Raw genomic sequence first — 21,019 nt, 5'->3', positions numbered from 1 at the left:
GGTAATTCAGGCATTTTTCGTTTCAGAATACATTATGCTTACTGTAACTGAAAAATTGCACATTTAATACAAGAGCTGATACGATTTAAAAGAAATGTTAATGCATTTTAATAAATATTAAATAGTGTAGCTCACTATGGATATCCCTGTCTACTTTATTTTGGCTACCTGCAAAAAAATTGCCCTTCTACTATTATATTTTAAGATCCTTATTTAAACTGTGATCATAACTAGCATTTAATAACAAAATAAAATTGTATGTGTTTCATTTCAGTACCTCCCCATAACTGGATGAAAGATTTTGTCTTAATGATTTCTATTATTATTGGAGTTGGAGGCTGCTGGTTTGCTTATGTGCAAAATAAAACTTCGAAGGAACACATTTCAAAAATGATGAAGGATCTAGAAAGCCTTCAGACTGCTGAACAGAGCCTCCGTGACCTTCAAGAAAGGTAAGTGGAAATTGGATTTGTATAAAAAGCCATCTTCCAGAGCCTGTTTCCAGACTTTATCCATGTTAAGATTGGCTACATACAGTACTTACACAGTATTATACCTTCATGTGGCACTCATACGACAACTGTCAATTTCACTGTACTACTAATGCTATGTAGTAATAACAAGAAAAGAAATTATTTAGCTGTGATAATTTTTTTTTTTAAGCTCTGTGTACAAATACAGGATAATAAGCGGTTAATTGAGCAAAGAGTTTAGTTTGAGACAAGAGTGTGCCTCCAATTAAAGAAGTGAAAACCTGCAGCCACTCTGGCCCTCTGAGACTAAGTACTCCAGATTTAGAAAGTGCAACTGCAAATCAATACAAGGCACAAGAAACCTTCTGATTGAGCATGTAGTTGCAATGAAAACCCTCAGGTGTTTAGGTCTGGAAATGAAACACCCCCTCATCTGCTTGTACATATGAAGAGGAGCACTGGATTTTCTTAATGAAGTTATTGATTGCATAATTGCACACATTCACTTTAGTATTAATCAAAGGTTATATTCTTCCAGTATAATGATAATCACAACTAATTTTCTTTATGCAGACTTGAGAAAGCCCAGGAAGAAAACAGGACAGTTGCAGTGGAGAAGCAAAATTTGGAGCAGAAATTGAGAAGTGAAATAAATGATGCCAAGAAGGAGGCCCAACGTCTTCGAGAGTTGAGGGAGGGAGCAGAATGTGAACTGAGCAGACTTAAATATGCTGAAGAGGAGCTGGTTCAGGTAAGAAATGCCATATTAATTCCTGCAAAGTTTATTTAGAGGAACTGAACTCAAGCAGAACTCAAGAGTATACAGAAAGAGTTTTAAGTTTCCATTGATATTAATAAGTTCTGTAATTGTTAATAACTTCCTTACACATCGATAATGGATACATCGCAATGTGATAAACAGGTTTCAGAGCATTGTTAAAAGTTAAGTTCACCATGTGTTGCATATGGGTGCATTGTAACACTTACTGTAGTGGGGTCTGTTTCGATAGAATTTTTATGTATGTTTCTTATAGAAAGTTGAAGTAGCTTCCCCCTGCCCCTTAACAAACTAGAGACCTGTTCACACCCGAAATCATTTTGCACAATTTTTTCTTCCTGTTACTGCAATAAGTCTGAGCCTTTTTTTCAGATCATTTCAGCAGTTCAAGAGTAGCTTGTTTTCTAATATTTACATCTTAAAATATATGAAGTAGCAAGAGTACAGATGGAAAATTGCACAGCTTTCAGTGTAGGCAAATTATTATGAGAGCAAACAGCTCAGGCCACATTGTAATTCGAAGGTATCTAGAAGGTTGCCAGTTCAAATCCCATTACTGCCAGAAGGGATCCTACTCCGTTTGGCCCCTGAGCAAAGGCCATATCCTGAAAACTACTCCGCTGTGCTATACAATGGCTGACTTTGTGCTCTGACCCCCAAGGATCATGTGAAAAGATTAATCTTGGGGATTAATAAAGTATATCAAATCAAAATCCAAAAAATCAATCATTAAGACCAATAGTAAATGATGCTGCTACACCCACTTCCTGTGGAAATGTAATGCCGACATTTTATATGCTGATAAATGTAAAATACCCTAAAAATGTACCAGTTTACAGCACATCTTTTAAAAATGAGCACATCACAGGAAAACTAAAAAATTGTTAAAAATCCAAGCAACAGATTTTAAACAGTTTAAAGTATTCACACGAGCTCCAGTAAGTGCTATAATTTGAGCACATGCCAAAAATGTGTGAAAGTTAATTTCATTAGTTTTAATATTCAGTTTCAGTGCTTAACATCTAACTGTTGTGGTTGATTTTCTTGATGCGCCCCATGCTGTTGGAATATTCCATATCATTCTGTAATAGGAAAAACGGATTTAGAAAATTATGTTTGAATATACCGTAATGTACCACTATGTTTACTTCTAGAAAATAAATATCTTAAATCAGTTGTTTGGTTTTTGGAACTTTTTCTTTTGTTACATTGCTTTCGATAAAATTGTCTTTGCGCTGAAAATATAAGCAATTCCTTGGCAGCACTGTTTTTTCAGTAGCCATTAAAAACAGTAGGTAATGCTAACCGTTTATTTTTAGAATATCTTTCTGCACCAGGGTGCTTTAGAAGTACAGGTTTATGGTACAATTATTAAATGTAGATAATTTACAACTGAAGTAAAGGCAGATCAAGTAATATATTCAGTATGTCAGACAGCGAAGAACTTAAAATCCAGCATCTTAGCCATTAGCCTTGTGGCCTGTGTTCCCAGCACATCCTTTCAAAAAAGTCAACCAAACTGAGCAGTTAGTAACACTGTGGTAACAATATGCTGGTTTTGGATGTGTTATGATTATAGAGCTATCCTGACTACATATAAAATCCAAGCCATTGGATACCAAAATGCTAAAAATGAAAAAACAAGTGCAGAGCACATTATAACCTCATTGCAACACCTTATTTTTAATGTGTGAGGTATTTCGTTTTGCCACTTCATCAGAAACAGTTTCCTGCTTTCCACCCAGTGCACTGCAGAATCTTTCCAGATGATTTATGAATTGCACAGCTTCTTGCGAAATCTGTGCAGTGTCTTATTTTTACTTATCTCATTCGTATAACAGTTTTCTACAGTCTAAAGCAAAAATTAAAATATGCTGTGCTAATTGTAAGTCTTGTGATAATGAATTCAAAATGGCTCAAACAATGGATATCTGGGATGAAAAGTACAAACATACTGTATATTACTAATGTCATCTTTTAATGCTAGATATGTAAACTCTAATACTGTGGAATATTACCTCTTCTTGTTTGTGCTTCCCCGATAAGCACAAAAGCATTTCCTTTTGCTTAAACTAAGCACACTAAAAGATTTGAGAGAATGTACTGTTAAATCTTCACAGTGGTGTATATTTTTGGAGACCAAGGACTGGAGAATTGCATGTGAAGGAGCTGGAGTTGGGAGAAAAGAAAAAAAAAATTCAAACCACAGCAATGGGCCATTGCAAATGTTTAATTTTGAATAACTTGAAATAGGAGAAAAGGAGTTACAAATGTACCACAGTGACCGGGTTGGCTAAAAAAATTGCTGTTAAAAATCATCAAAATTGCCTAAAAGGAATAAAAATCATTGAAATTACCAACAACCTTCACTGCACAAAGGTGAAGGTTGACACACTTTACTGGTGGCTAAAGGTTTGTCATTGACAGATTACAATGGTGGCACTGTAAGATTCAGGTCTTTTATCCACACCTTTAAAGAATAAGTTAGAATTCAATCTGGATTGTTGAAAAGAGGTGTTAGAGTTCTGAAATACGAGGGTTGTCTGGGTTCCGCGCGGAATTTTATCGTTTGTCGAGTGTCAGCCTGTCGAAACCTGTTCTGCTGTGTAGAGGGATTATTCAAGAGGTTGTATGTTTTTGTTCAGATGTTTTGCTCCCTCCCTTCAGAATGAACACGAGAAGCAAACGAACTGAGAGTGCACAGCCGGCGCTAGCGGCGAAGCTCCTGACTCCGTGCGTGCGTGACTTTCGAGTGATGATTTTTTACGACTTTTCTGATGGTTTAATCCGCTCAGTGGAACGCACCATGTTTGCCATCTTTTTCAACATCGATGGCATTGTCGCGTCAATTCCGCTGATGGAGAGGAAAACTGTGACCTCTAAGTGGTACACCACTCAGTGCCTGCCTGACGTCTTTTCTGCGATGGCTAGGGGCCAGTCCAAGAACTTGCGAAGGCACTTTTTGCATCATGACAATGCGCCAGCCCACACGGCTAATGCGACGAAGCATTTCATTGAAGACAGTGGTGTCAACGTTTTGAACCCGCCACCCTACTCACCTGATCTTGCACCATGTGACTTTTGGCTCTTCCCGAAGGTGACAGAACCCCTGCGAGGCCACAACTTCGAAACTCGAGAGGAACTGATTGCAGCTGTCAAAGAACAGCTGGACAACTTCCCAAAGACAGCCTTTCGCAAGTGTTTTGCGGCGTGGGTCAGAAGAGCCCAAAAGTGCATTGATGTTGGCGGTGAATACTTGGAAAAAGTTTAAAAAGGATCGAAGTACATGAGAAAAATAGAAAAAAAAATCCTTGGCTACTTATTTCGAATGATTCCGTGCGGAACCCAGACAACCCTTGTATAGTGGCCTCCAGACGCAGCGTTACAGCCAACTTGGAACTCTTGCAACAATTTCCAAGATATACAAGTACTTTTAAGTCCTTCTCCAAGTCTAGAAAAAGTACCTAGGCTTCCAAATTCCATAACTCCTTCAATATCACTGCTAACACAAAGTGCTGAAGTTCAGCTATCAGCCAGCTTCTTGGTTCTATTCCTCCAACATAGACTTTCTCAGAAGTCTTTGACACATCAGTAATAAGATCACATCCCCTTTTCCTTATTTATTGCCAGTATAATTTTCAGGCACTGCTACTTCCTTTCCTGCAATATGAAAGAAGCGTCTAAACTGGGGGTTCCTAACCTGGGGTCCATGGACCCCTAGGGGCTCCATGGATGGGTTTCAGGGGTTCCGTGAGGGTCAGATAAAAATTAACATTTATATTCACTATACAGCCTGGTACTGTTGATTTTTTTTTCGCGTGAAAGGGAAAGAGAGTCCATAGGTTTCATCAGATTTTTAAAGGGGTCCGTGACTCAAACAAGGTTAAGAATCACAAGTCTAAACCAAAACTTGCCCTTGATGTCAACATTTCTGGTCAGATCTCATACTGTCCTGCAGCCTTTCAGCCACTGACCCTTTTAACAAGAACAGTATACTTGGCCTCCAATATGGATGCCAAAACATGTTTTCTGAGGAGAGCATATCTGTCGATTCTAGACACAGTTCAAGTTTTTTTTTTATAATCATCATAGTAAATTTATTACTGGATTGAGCTTTGTCTAGCAAATCCACTTGGTGACATACCCAAAATGATCATTGAGGTAAAAAAAAAAAAACTCCCCAAAATGGCATGACCACAGTCATATAAGACAGAGATCGTTTTTATTTGCTTAGCTACAACAGTGTACAAAGCATTTCTTGAATATCCTCAGATGAACTGTTGTATGCTTCCTGCTTGTTCCTTCCTTGTGCATATTGCTCCTACGGACATTTTGCCTGTCTCAATAAGTGACTTAAAACAAGGCTGAGTATACAGTCTGGTATATGATGTAAGGCACTTATGTAATTTCTTGGTATTAGTTCAAAACCAACACATCTATCCTGTTTCCTGATCTTATGCTACATATGCAATTTTTTCCTGAAATATGTAATCTGATTAGGTAAAAGTGCAGACTCGCACACAAACACACACACACACATACACACACATTGCCCTGAAACCAGACACCACTGCTGAATAGAGAAATGTTTTTCAGCTGCTGGTGTAGAATCCATGAAGCAGCAGAATAAATAGCAGAGTGTAATTGCTATTAGGGGGCCAAATAGCATGTTCGTGGGTCAGAGAAGTGAAATTATCTTACCTGAAATAATCTGCAACATTTTATAAATTTAAAATCTGTGATTTCACAGTATGGAGGCTTCAGAGAACACAATGGATTAGCTGTGAGTAAAGAATATCAAGAATTTAAGAAATGTAGAACCTTTGTTTAAATATAGTAATATATTCACTCATTTTTCCATTCACTTAAGGCTGATTTAGTACCCTTACAACTCTGATTGGCCAGTTTGGTAACTAACAGTACATATTTCCTGAAATGGTTTTCCATTCATTTTCCGCTGCTTTGAATTACCATAGAGCAAATTAAGGGAAGATTTGTCAAATAAAACACACACTTTTCTATGATACCTCATCACAAAACTACAAACACAATCAGATAGTGGATTATTTATTTATTTATTTGTTTGTTTGTTTGTTTGTCTTGACTTTCAGAAAGCATTTGATAAGGTGCCACATGAGAGGTTGGGCATCAAACTAAAAGAACTGGGAGTTCAGGGTGATGTTTTTAGATGGGTGCAGAATTGGCTCAGACACATGAAGCAGAGGGTGATGGTGCGAGGGACCTCATCAGAATTGGCCGATGTTAAGAGTGGTGTTCCACAGGGGTTAGTGCTAGGATGGCTGCTATTTTTAATATATATGTTACTGGCAATGTGTAAAAACCGGCATTCTATAGAATACCTAGGCAATGTATACAATGCCCGAAATAGGGCGTCAAAGTATGAAATACATCGCATTTCATACATTTCCTAGGCATTCTATACAATACCAAAACGGCAAACTGCCAGAGTGTAGAATAAGCTTATTCTCGCCAGAACATTTCGTCAGTGGCGCCTGGATCTTTGTTCGTCTGTGTGGAAGCATGTGTGCTTGCTGTGCCGCAGCAGAGACTGTTCCATATATTGTGGTGGGTGAAGTACCGCTACAGAAGCTGACCCATTGTGCTGTGTGAAGATGGGAGAAGAGAATGTAGTGTACGGGCAAGAATCACGACATACTGACATGTGACAACGGTTCTACAAAGAACTATCCCAAATGCGAGCCAACACTGCTAAAAATTGTGTTTTTCTAACGGAAACCACTTACGAGAAGTTAGTGAATGATGTAACGAAGGCTAAAACGACTACTAAGAAGGAACCACGGGACTATTGGCTGCTGAAACGCTACGATGTGATGATGGTAGAGAACAAAAGCAAGTTGATTTATCCTGTTAAAGAAGGCATCAGTGTTATCCAGTTTTACGTCAGAGATTCTGAATTATTTGACGTACTTCACGACGCTCATTTGGCCATTGGCCATGGAGGACGAGACAGAATGTTGAAAGAGCTTGCACCCAAATACAAGAACATTACCCATCATGACATTGAACTGTATATTCACCTTTGTGAGCCATGCCAGAAGAAACAAAAAGGTGTAAAAAAACAACAAATGCCTTTGCGTAAAAAAGAAAATTAAGTGCAATTCAAAATGTCATTCTAGCCTTCCTTGCTGCAACAAATAGTAGGCTAAGTAATGACACTTCTGATTCTTTTGTTCTCCCAGTAAGCATATCCTGTAGTTCATTTTGTATTTCTTCTTTCATTTTTAGACATGTTGTTATTAAAGACCTTTCCAATCTGGACATTTCATACTTGGCGTAAAATAGTACTTGTCATTCTTTATAATGCCTAGGCATTTTATGCAATGCCTAGGAAAAGTATGTAACAAAGCTGATATTTCACACCTTGCCTAAAAACGGCAGGCATTGTATACATTGCCTAAGTATTCTATACAATACCTGCATTTCATACATTGCCGGTAACATATATATATATATATATATATATATATATATATATATATATATATATATATATATATATATATATATATATATATATATAAATGATTTAGATAGGACTATAAGTAACAAGCTGGTTAAGTTTGCAGAGGATACCAAGATAGGTGGATTGGCAGATAATTTGGAATCCGTTATATCATTACAGAAGGACTTGGATAGCATACAGGCTTGGACAGATTTGTGGCAGATGAGTGGCAGATGAAATTTAATGTCAGTAAATGTAAAGTATTACACATAGGAAGTAAAAATGTTAGGTTTGAATACACAATGGGCGGTCAGAAAATCGAGAGTACACCTTATGAGAAGTATTTATGAGTCATAATAGACTGTAAGCTATCGACATCCAGATTGTGTTCTTAATGGCTTCTGAACACTATCAGAATGCTAGGTTATATAGCACTGTGGTGTGTGGAGTACAAGTCCAAGGAGGTTATGCTCATCCTTTATAATGCACTGATGAGGCTTCATCTGGAGTAGTGTGTGCAGTTTTGGTCTCCAGGCTACAAAAAGGACATAGCAGCACTAGAAAAGGTCCAGAGAAGAGCAACTAGGCTGATTCCAGGACTACCGAGGTTGAATTATGAGGAAAGATTAAAAGAGCTGAGTCTATACAGTTTAAGCAAAAGAAGATATGACATGATTGGAGTGTTTAATTATGAAGGGAATTAGTACAGTGGATTGAGACTGTTATTTTAAAATGAGTTCATCAAGAACACGTGGACACAGTTGGAAACTTGTTAAGGGTAAATTTCACACAATCGTTAGGAAGATTTTCTTTACACAAAGAACAATAGACATTTGGAAAAAGCTACCAAGTAGTGTGGTAGACAGTAAGACTTTAGGGACTTTCAAAACTCGACTTGATGTTTTTTTGGAAGAAATAAGTGGATAGGATTGGCGAGCTTTTTTGGGCTGAATGGCCTGTTCTCGTCTAGACTGTTCTAATATTCAAATTTAAGGCACGAAATATCAGTAAACATTGGTTTAAAAGCTGGCAAACGTTGGAAAAACTGAAAAAATGTGAGGAAAAAATATGTGTACCTACAGAAGAAAATGTGTAGCAAAATGAGCAGTGATCTGGGAGATCAAAAAACTGCCTGAATTTTAATGGGTAGTTTTTTTTGCATGCTACAAACACTACCATCTACATTCAGGCATGTGCCTGCAGCACAGCACGACACAGAAGTATAAACTGCTTTCACTTTATAAACTCCTTTCAACGATATAACCTAATCAGCCTTTAGAGTAGCAACATACAGAGCAGAGCATCATTGGCTTCTCTATCTCCAGCAGCAGCCCCAGCTTCACCTATTATTTCCTGATGTGCCCAGATTTACTGTGCAAAAGTATTAAACATTTAGAAGACTGAGGAAGAAAATGTCATCAATCAGAATATCAAATACGGATAAAGAACATGATTAAGGATTATTTACCCTATACTTTGTCACTCATTGGGTATATTATTAAACATACCTTTGTCTGCTGCTTTATTACCATGTAAGCTGAATGAGCCCATGAACGGGTCACTGAATCTGTACTACAGTTGTAGAAAATATGTACCTCCATTCATTTTTGGTCATCATTGACACACTTTAGCATGGCAAGGGGGGGTTGCTGAAGCCTGTCTCAACAACATCAGGCAATAATAGTGAAACAAACCCTCATTCCTCTTTTGATCACGTCTACATTTACTTATTTGGTGTAGTTTGGAGTCACCAGTCAAGGATGCCTGATTTTGGGATATGAAAGGAAAACTTAAGTACTCTATCCGCAGGAAAAGTGGTGCAGACATGCGGGGGACATGTAAATTCCACACAGACAGCAACTGGTCCAAGGTTTAAATCAAGGACTCTGGAGATTTGATGCAGCTGTGCTAGTTGTCTGTAACAAAATGAGAAGATGGAATATCATGTTTCTTTAGGTGGCAAGTTGATCATCACTCAAACGTGCCTTATTATCAGTTCCAGGTCACGACAGTTGTAAGTGATGGTGCCACCAAAACTGAATGGAATGAAAATTTGCAGATCACCAGCTGAGCTAAAATCTTGCAGGGTCATACTTTGATATGCTTAGGTATAAAAAATATTTAACATATATTATTATATATACATATTGTAAGAAAGGATAACAACTTAAAAAAAGGTTTGGAGCATGACCCTGATCCTGTATAATGAAAACAAAGGAAAAATAAAGGCGTTATTTTACAAAGATGCTGATAACATCTTTTCAGATGGAAGTCCAACAAAGAGCTGAGCAAATATGGCCAAACTTCCAGTCATTTAGCTTCCAGGCAGGGCATGAAGAGGTGGGTCCAGGAGGGCGAACAACGGAAGTACATTGGCAGTGGAATGGCAGTCAGTCTTCTGTTCTGCAGGAGGAAGAGAGAAGGTATTAGAACACCTAAGTTCCAGCCCCTGATTCAGCGGGTAACTACCTATCACCAGAGCCCTTAAGCTGCCTCCATGTGATAATATACAGTATACTGTATAAATCAATAAATATGAAGGGAATTATTAGAAATATTAAGATGGTAAAAAGACAATATTGTGTGGTATACAAAAGAACACATCACACTTGTTCTACTTTTTAATAATTAAGAAATATGTAAATTGATTAAGTTTGCTTCTTAAAGATGATTTGAAGAATTTATTCCCCTAGCATTTAAATGAAACAGATCTGAATTAACAAGAAAGTCAGGGTCTAGACATGAATATAGGAATATATTTAAAAAAAAAAAAAAGCAAATGGTGACCTCTTGTGGTTGCTGAGCATAATTACTTCTGATTGGCTTAGCCAGAGATCATGGATCAGAGAGAGGGAGAATCCCTCAGAAAGTTGCACAGCTTTTGACAATAGTTTCATGTAAAACTTTTTTTATTAGCCATCAATAATAAAATATGTAAAGGCATATGGATGTATGTGTACTAGTCTAATCTCTTTGTAATTTGAAATAAAAAACTTGTTTGCCTTGAAGCCAACAAAAGTTAGCAGAGATAAGTGAAAAAAAAATGTTTTGGATGGAGAAAGCTAATATTCATATTGAGTTATTTCCCCTAGAGGTATTTTTTGATATTATTTCTAGGTCTGATGTATTGCAACTTGCAATAAATTGACACCTGGGCTTCTGTTACAAGTAAAGTGTGCCAGTATGGCTTCTCAGTATTTGCTAAAATGTGAAGAAATCAGCTGTCTCATTTACCGTAGTACGATATCATTTGTAAAACATTGATTGGTTGTGAAGTATATCATTTATACAGGTTGGTAAAATACAGTTGCAGAATACACCAGTGTTCATGTCAAATGTTATATCTCCTTTTGGACCTTTGAACCTTTACTTTTTTAAAAAGCAAGGGATTAAATTACTGTGACAGGAGCCAGCTTGCCCATAACCCTTAATTGGATTAAGCAGCTTTGATAATGTTATAATAGTAATTATTGTAAAACATTCTATTTATATCTGTCTTGCAAGGTACCCAGTGATGCTGCACAATTGAATAAAATAGCATAAAACACCAAAATATAGACATGCATATACACACACACACACATGCGCACACACACACACACACACGCACACACACGCCCACACACACACACACACACACACACGTATACATATTTAGAAGCATACATACCAAAATATCATAAAATGTACATAACAAGCCAGGAAAATAGCATACAATTATAACCATTAAAGCAACTAAGAAAACTTGTTGTAGATGCTTGCAGGGTTAAAGACAAAGCAGTCTAGAATTTTGGACCACCATCACTAAATGCTCAGTCACCTGTAGTGTGAAGCCTAAAGGAAGGAACAGAAGGGAGATGAGACGCTTATTGCTCATATAACTAAATGAAGCCGCTGAGATATTTAGTGGCTAAACCATGGAGAAATTTGAAAATAAGTCAACTGTCATGTACAGTATCCAAAATTTAACAGGGAGCCTATAGAGTTGTTGACATATAGGAATAATTTGCTCCTTTTGTCTAGTATTGGTCAGAATTCTATAAGTGGAATTCTGTATGTACTTCAGTCTCCTAGGTGTCTGGGAATTAACACATTACAGAAGAAGCTCTATGGCAGTCCAGACTGAGTGCGATAAAAGCATGAATAAGAGTCTCAACTGCACTTTATGTCAGATACTTGAAAATGTTTTTTAAACAAAAGAAGTCTGTCTTTGTTTTTTTCTTATGGGATTTGAATAAAAGTGTGGAATCTAAGATAACCTCAAGATTCCTCATTTCTGTAGAGAAGTATATAGTAAAACCTGAAACACACAGACTCAAAACACAGAGTGGATGTGGAAGCATCAAAGTTTTACTGCCATTTAGCCATAATAAAAATTAAATGTCATCCAGGTGTTTATCTCTTTTAGGCAGCGAATCAAGTTATTAATGTATGGAAGAATTTAGTATGAATTTAGATTTGTGTGTCATCTGCATAACAGTGGAAATGTAATCCATGTCTGTAAATAATCTGGCCAAGAAGAAGTATATAAATATTAAATAATAAGGCACCTAAAGCAAAGCCCCGTATACCACCATGAGTAGCTGATGTAAGAGTGGATCTGTAGGTACCAATGAAGACAAACTGATACCTATTAGATAGATAGGATGTAAATCATGCAAATGGGTATTCCAGTAATTCCCAAAAGTGTCTCCATGCAATTTATTGTGATTAACAGTTCAAAGGCTGCTTTTGAGTCAAGAATAAGAAGGATATTAAAACAACCAGAATCAGTAGCTCTAAAAGGTCATTTAATACCTTAACCAGAGCAGTTTCTGTGCTGTGTTTAGCACAAAACCCTGTCTGAAACTCTTCAAACAGCTTATTAAAACCCATATGAGACTGAACATAACTGGCAGCTGCACACTTAAGAAGCTTGGCTAGAAAAGGGAGACTGGAAATTGGCCTGTAATACTCCAGACATTTCGAGAACAGGAACGACCATTGCAGTTTTAAGTTCAGGTGGAACCATGCCAGAGTGAAGTGACGCACTGACGATATTAGATAGAAGAAGGCTGAGGGAAAAGATGAAAGATTTGACCAAATAAGGAAGCATGGGGTCAAGGTGACAAGTAGCAGCTCTTGATTTTGAAACAGGTATAGTTTATTAAGTCTGTATTTAGTGGAGCAAAAACTGAAAAATGCTTTGTAACCAAAGCAGATGGAGCAAGGGATGTTGCATTCTGCAGAAAAAAATGATTGCCGTACCTCATGATCGTCTGAATTTTGGTAAAAAATAATTTCAGCACACACATCACTAAAACTGGACCTTAATTTAATCTAGGGTACATACCTTCAAGATGTACCATAGGAGGAAACCAAAGTATATATCTGGAAGAACCTCATAGTGATGTGGAATATTAGATGCAGGAGATTAGCATGGTTCACGTCTGAGGCAAAGGAGACTGTCTGGGGATCTAATCCAGATATTTGAAAACCTCAAAGGCATTGATAAAGTAGACGCAGCAGAATTCTTTCAACCTATTGGTGGATTACATACTTGAGGACATTAGTGGAAATTAAGAAGTGAATTTAGGATTAATGCTTGGTAGGCACCTTCTTTACTCAACAAGTTGTGGGACTCTGGAACAAACCACCAAGGCATGTAGCTGAAGTAGAAACCTTGACAACCTTTAAGAAGAATCTGGATGAGATAATGGGACAGCTTAGCTAACATCTAAACAAACGGGCTTGATGGACTGAGTGTTTTCCTCTTGTTTGACAAATTTCTTGTGTTCTTATGTCTAAGTATTCAGATGAAGCCAAAGACAGTAAGTTTAACAAAATATCCACTAGGCTTCCACACACTGTTGACACTAAAAAGATTAATTGGATATTTTAAAAGCATAGAATAAGGGAACAGCTTTTAGTTAGGAAGGAGGGTAACCAATACCTGAAGAATGTAATGTAAGGTGAACAGTTTTGTGATATGGTAGTAGGCAGCTAGAAAGTCATGTCACCAAATTGCTTTGCTGAGTACATTTAGTTCATTTTGTTCTATTATGTTTGGAAAGTTTTTGTGACTCAGTCTGCCTGTTGAAAAAATAAAATCTGTACTACATTTCCTTTAGCAAACAAGGTCAAGGTTTTATGCAATATAAGACGTTGCTGGTGACATCCTATAATCAACACATACTAGCATGTGTGGTTTAGTGCATTGTATGTGGCAAGTATTAAGTATTTTGGATCACAAGAATTCCAATTTTTGACAACCTAATCAGAGACTTTATGTATTTCATTCCATTCAGGTTCGCATGGCATTAAAAAAGGCAGAGAAGGAGTTTGAGATTCATGGAAACTGGTCGATTCCTGAAGCTTTGCAGAAATGGTTACAGCTTACACATGAAGTGGAAGTTCAGTATTACAATATTAAAAAGCAGAATGCAGAGCTTCAGTTGACCATTGCCAAGGAGGAGGTAAGCACATAGAAAAGTTACACTGTAACACTGTTGGGACACTTTAGAGTGAGTCCTTAACAAACTTTTATAAGGGTTTCTTTGTAACCGGAATTAAAGAGGCGTAAGAAATAGGAAGCTGAAATTCTAGCTAAGTAAAAATTTTGTAGTGAAACACGGATCACTTTACATTATTAAAACTTCTTGTGGTTTTGTCATTTTTGAATTTTTCTCCCATTTACAATGTGTACAATATATATGAATGCATTTTTTCTGTATAGAAGAGCCCAGCAGACCTTGAACAAGGACAGTGAAACAGAACCTCTATGCTAACATCTTCCTCGTCTTTGCAATTAACTTTTATGGTGGAATAATTGTTGTGACAAATACATTACTGAATGCATTGCTGAAAAAAGTACATTTTACAGCTGGTTAACACCAGTTTGACCAAACCATTACCTGAAAAATAAAAAAAATGCAGTCTGGAAGCAAGCCCAACCCGTTGAGATGCTATAAAGCAAATACACAGCTCATGAAATCTTCAGTTTTTGTTAGTTTTTTCACATCATCTCAAATGACTGAGCAGTTCACTATCAACCTTTAACAAGCATTACGCAGTTGTGTTTTTGACACTGAAGTTGAAGAGTAAGTCTGGTGATGCCAGTCTAGTTTTGTCACATCTTACCTGCTGAATCCAATTGTGTTTGGTAACAACTATTTTTCGGAACGTCATTTGCTTTCTTTTCATGAAAATGAGTCAACTGATGCATTTATATTAGCACTGGGAACTGTTAGTTTTTCTAATCAGTGTTGTAAACCTTGATACCTTCCAAATGATGTTTTTCGTAATTATTATCCTTTTGCTTTTCTTATGCATTGTTTGATCAAAATCATTTAATAATAGATTAATAGACATTTTTATTTAATTTTACTTTCATTTATGTGTGTGGTGTGCTTTTTTTTTTGCCTCAAAATGTATTGTGCCTCTTTTGGAGCTAATTATTAAGGACAGGTATAACTCGCCTGACCCAGCTTGACTACAAAGCCTTAGAGGGTTTAACATAGGGCTGTTGTCTGTTATTTAGGTTTCCTTTTTTAGGTTAGTGGTAGGCCTACCAGGCCTTAACATCACATACTTATGTTTGTTTTGGGATTTTTTTTTTTTGCAAAATTTTACAGTAGTTATCTAGTAAACTCTATGGAATGTATGATTTCAGTGTCTGAAAGTTACAGTATTGTTAGTGTTTCAGCAGGGCATTAACAAATGTAAATGTTAAAATACTCCAATGTTAGTGCTCTTGTCTTGTATAATATTTGAGAGTCACATTATGTAACCCAGACATGTCTAATTTATCTTGTCATAATTATTAGATTTTTTGTTTAAATTGTTAATATCAATAGCTATGTCTGTCTACATTGCCAGAAATAGATGTTTTTCATTCAGTTAAATGATTCTCTATTGTATCATTTGTTGCAGTTAATCATCTACATTTCTTTTTATTATCATAAAATTCTAGTATTTTACAACTAACTAGACAAACATTTTACACAAAGTAATTTTAAAAATCTACCTTATTCATAATTTTACAAATAAGTTGAAGTTTTGATTTATTACATTAGAAAAAACACTAAATGTAGTAGTAGTAGTAGTAGTAATTGTTCTGTCTTATTTACACAGTGCAATGAAAATTTTATTTGGATGTCTCACCAACATGAAACATGTCACCACACCATTCCCCTGCACCATGTGATAAAATAATTTTTTTTTAAGATATAATTTTGTACAAAATTAAAATTATCTTCTCTGAATGTTAATTTTTGATCATATGTCCAGTTTGGCTATTGTGAAGTCATGAATCTCTCCTAAAAAAAGATGGCAGCACAGTGTCTTCAACACTGAGCTTTTTGGAAAAAAGCTCAAACATTTCAAATGTTTGGTTAGCAATTAGTTATACTGGGCTAAGATCAAAGGATCGCCAAGACTCTAGCTTTATTTTTTGACCTTTTTTTCTGTCTCATGTTTGGGTTTTGACAATCGGTATTGTACTTACTGTTTTGAACTTTGGCATTTCTCTCAGTTATTAATTGGATTTCCCTCAAAGCCACATTTTCATTTCCTAGTCTTTTTATCAATTTTCAGACGACTCACTACAAAGATATGGATGTTCCATGTTTTTCTTTTCTGGTGGGTAATTGTGTGATAGTTCCTCAACATCGGTGGTAATCATTACAGTTGAACGGTTATAGTTGAGGTTTAGAATGTGCTGAATTAAATATTGTACATCTTTTATTTTCATTATGATTATGTGAATATTTTTTATCATTAGTTTAATTTCTTTTTTTTTCTCAGAACCTTTCTGTGTTTTGTTTTTGATAACAGGTGGCTCCATTTCATGTGTTTGTTTTTTTTTTATTGACTGTGGCCATGTTGTTGTTGATAAGGGAAACTCATTGCTACCTCATGGCGGATGAACTTGCAATGTATGTTGTCATCAAGCTGACATTATTTAAAATGCAGCATAGTAATCAATGCATCCTAGCTTTTGAATTGTGTGACTAAAACCTTAGCGCATTAGCTGGAGAGTTTTTTTACTTAGATTTTTGGGTTACATATTGGGCTTTGTAGTTTTGCCTTTAGAATAACTTAGCATTATTCTCTCACCTTTTGGCCTGACATTATTTTCCATCCTTGACAATACAGCATCTATTAGAGAAGAAGCGCCTAAGCATTAAGATCAGTGGTCCAATTAGTGACAAACTGACTGATTTTAAGGGTGTTACAGAGAGTGAAGAAAGAGTGAGAAGTATCTAACTGTTAGAGTTGGATTGGTGTGTATATATATACAGTATATATATATTCCCCTTGATACTTGTAAATACTTGAATTTACTGAAAAAATATCAGATGCTAAACAAACATAATTTCTAATGTCATTTTTTGTTTAGAAATGCACCTACATCCTGAATATCTATAACTCAAAATATAAACTACTACAAAAATATTGTGTGTTAATATATTAAATGTGTGAAAGAGTGGGTTGTCTGTAAATCAATTAATTTTTCAATTCAAACCATTGCCTTATTTGTGTGACCACCAAGAAATCATTTATTGTACCACTGCTTTTAGTGTCTTTAAGATTTTTTTAAAAGTACTTCACCCCATATTCTACTCACATCCTAATCTGTCTCTAGACTGCTGCAGCCCTGAAACTGAACTGTATCTGCTCAAACGTTTTAGAACACCTCAGTTTTTTCAGTTTTTATGGAAATGCATGCAGTTTAATGTCTTAATGTTTCCTGAAACCAAGGCATAGAACAAATAAATGATGCAATAACAACAAATAAAAAAGCAATATGTCAAGGAATCTTCAAGTGTCCATCCATCCATTTTCCAACCCACTGAATCTGAACACAGGGTCACGGGGGTCTGCTGGAGCCAATCCCAGCCAACACAGGGCACAAGGCAGGAACCAATCCTGGGCAGGGTGCCAACCCACCGCAGGACACACACAAACACACCCACACGCCAAGCACACACTAGGGCCAATTTAGAATCGCCAATCCACCTAACCAGCATGTCTTTGGACTGTGGGAGGAAACCGGAGCGCCCGGAGGAAACCCACGCAGACACGGGGAGAACATGCAAACTCCACGCAGGGAGGACCCGGGAAGTGAACCCAGGTCTCCCAACTGCGAGGCAGCAGCGCTACCCACTGCGCCACCGTGCCGCCATCTTCAAGTGTACAAAATGTTATTTAATTTTTTTGATTTAGCAAAGTAACTGTTACCTTTTACTGATATCACAGCCAAACTGTGGTAACTGTTTTCATTCAGAATGCCAGTCACCAAATCTGCCTCCAGCAAAAGAATCCCAGACCATCATACTTCCTCCTCCAAGTTTGACAGTTGGTGTCACACACTGAGGAACCATCCTTTCACCAACTCAATGGCGTACAAATACCCTGTGTGATGAACCAGTTGTTCAATTATCCAATTTTGTCCTTTAATGAATGGTTTTCTTTTTGCCATTCTCCCTGTAAAACCTGCAGCACAAAGTCTCCTCTTCACAGTGGAAACTGAGACTCTTTTTTTGTGCACTGTTATGCTGTGCTTGAAGCTGTTGTACTGTGAGGCACCTATCACTCAAGCTGGTGACCCTCAAAAACATGTCTTCTGATTGGGTTGTGATGTTGGGTGTCCCAGATCCTATCAGAGTTTCTTCCAGTTACCAATTGCCTGTGGATTGTGTAGGACACTGTACTCACTGATACTTTGATTTTTTTTTTTTTGCAATTTCTCTAAACGAAAGGCCTACACTTCTAAGGGTAACAATGCTTTGTATCATTTAACATGTTAATTGCAGTTTTCTTGTCATTATCACTGGAATTTGCAACTTTCTATGGTGTGACATTGTCCAAGTAGCACTTAAGAAATGTGTAGTAACAAAATCTGTTCCAGCTCTGCTTTAAGACAGACAGAGCATTTGTAAGTAATCAACAAAGGTGGGACACCTGTGCAAATTGTTTGTTTCACTTTGCAAGGCCTAATTTACTTTAATTACTCAGAACATCTGAAGATTGTAACCTAAAGGTTACTAAATAAAAGGTAATGAAGAGATAAGTGAAGAAAGTATTTGCCCTTAGAGAAACAGATAACACTGCACCTTTTTTATACTTATTCATCTTATTCATACCGACTCTCATTTTTTTTTGCTAAGTTCTAGGCATCAGTTCCAAAATTGTCTTTCCTGTTTTAAATATGCCATGGGTGAATACATTGTTATATATTGTCCCACTATGGGTCATTTCAAATGGCTATGACTATTGGGGTTCAGCTGTCTGATCAAAGGGCTTAGATATGAGATCCCCTAGTGTTGAGGTTTTTGATTATCTTCAAGCATGTATGCTTCAGTGCTTCAGTATAGACTAGAATGCTTCATTTGTGCAGGCAAAAGGAATTTCAAGATTATATTTGGTGTTATGTTTTTAATCAGACTTACCATGTTCTAAAAAAAAATAACAGTTTAAATAAAAACTCAATTTTTTTCCCAAAGATTGTCTTATTTTCAATTTAAACATAAAATACAAAATAATAACAATTAAAGCATTAAGAGTTAAATATCCACCCATCTTCTGAATTTTATAAACTGACTAAATCCATAATCAACAACCGAATTGTGAGAACCCACCCATAGGTGGGATACCAGAACATCACTTCTTCGTCTTGATCTTCTTCACCTTTGCCTTTGCCTTTTCCTTCTTCTTCTTTTTCTGCTTCCATAGCTATTCCCATTTTTATATTTGGTTGCAATTTTTTGACTAGACTTCTCCATCACAATGGAGTTGAATTTCAGAAGTAACTATAATATATTCAATACATGAAAATGCTATAAAATCATGGATATCCAACATTGATTCTTCAATTTATAATAATGTTGTAATAGTTTTATCGTAGGTTCTACTGATGAATTAGTTTAATACAGGTAACAATGCTTTGTGTTTGTTATACTTGAGCATTCAGTAGACATGAATTGAAAAAAATAGTTCACTTTTCTGCCATGAGATATTAAAACAAACGTTTATTAAAAGGTGATCAGTACCTGAGTTGCTATATGTCCTACAGAGGAGCAGATGTTTCTTTGATGATGTGCAAATACTGTATTAGGTGTCTCAGCATACGTATCTGAATAAAAAAACACATTGGATAAATATGCCTGTGAACACAAGAGGGCACTACATGCTGCAAAAAAGAAAAATCCTCTAACATTATTTTTTTCCAAAATTGGAGAGCTATGTAGTTTTTTGCTATAGCATTATGTAGAATTAAGCTATAACAAAGAGAAGTATAAATTAGTAAAGCTTATCAAAATTTCACTCAGTAACTACAGAATGAGATCATATCTCTCTTTTGTCTTTAAAGGCATGACTAATTCATCCGTCATGTTCTGTCGTGTTGCTTCTCTTAATATTGAACTCTTTCCATCATTTTACAATAAAGTGAAACAATATTGCTTGGATAAGCTCTAGTATGGATGATTGCAAGGATCACTGTATATTTTTTAGTAATCACAGTATCCGATAATAATTTCCTAAAATCATGTTTAGTAAGACTCTCTTCTTAGTAAACAAAATATTCAGTCATGAGAGAAATTTTATGATCCCTGTGGAAATTTCTGGAATTCTGCATGAACTGAACCATAAAACGTGATAATATCTGACTAACAGTAAGTTGGAATAATAGACATTGCAATATTTTTATTGAACATAATATTCAAGGTCAAGGAACCAAAAACACTTCTATTAAAAAGGTTAAGTGATGTCAGGAGTCCCATTCAGTGATATACCATTCAGGCGCCCTACCCTAAAAAGTGCCGACAATTGTTTTTTTTTTTTTATTTACTGCTCCTCACAGCATAGATCTGCTGAAGCACATTGTGGTCTGATTAAAGGAGATTTCGCAGAAGCTCAAAATAAGAGTTGTAGAAGCTCATTAATCCAGAAATGGTTACAGGAATGTTTCAAAAGACCCAGGCTTCAATCATTCCAGAAACAGCCATACAGACAGACACAAAGACAGTGTAGAAATGTAAGAAAAAAATTCCAGTACTGAGAGTGGCCATCCTGCAGAGGTCATTGCAAAAGCATTCTGCACAAGCAAGTAACAAAATAAAAAAAACAAGAATGAAAAATACAGATATGCAGCTATCTCTTGCACTTGAGAATACGTGTGTCCCTGAGTCTTTATTAAGAACATAACTGAGCTTAATTGTTGTTAAAGACCATCCCATTTTGCTGCAACAATGATCAAAGTATAGACAAGAATTAAACATTTTGACAAAAACACAAAAATAC

General features: G+C 36.3%; 1 protein-coding gene across 1 annotated transcript in view; it reads left to right on the top strand.

Annotated features, from left to right (window-relative positions):
- stim2b (stromal interaction molecule 2b) overlaps positions 1–21,019 on the top strand; it is a 239,247-nt gene that overhangs the window by 197,420 nt on the left and 20,808 nt on the right. The window contains exons 6-8 of the mRNA XM_028802000.2: positions 275–452; positions 1,047–1,224; positions 14,023–14,190. Of these exons, the coding sequence (XP_028657833.1) occupies positions 275–452; positions 1,047–1,224; positions 14,023–14,190 (524 nt within the window). The remainder of the gene's footprint in view (positions 1–274; positions 453–1,046; positions 1,225–14,022; positions 14,191–21,019) is intronic.

This window comes from Erpetoichthys calabaricus, chromosome 5 (genome assembly GCF_900747795.2).
Source record: "Erpetoichthys calabaricus chromosome 5, fErpCal1.3, whole genome shotgun sequence".
Lineage (NCBI taxonomy): Eukaryota > Metazoa > Chordata > Cladistia > Polypteriformes > Polypteridae > Erpetoichthys > Erpetoichthys calabaricus.
The sequence above is the reverse complement of the archived record's forward strand: the minus strand, read 5'-3'. Positions and strand labels throughout refer to the sequence as shown.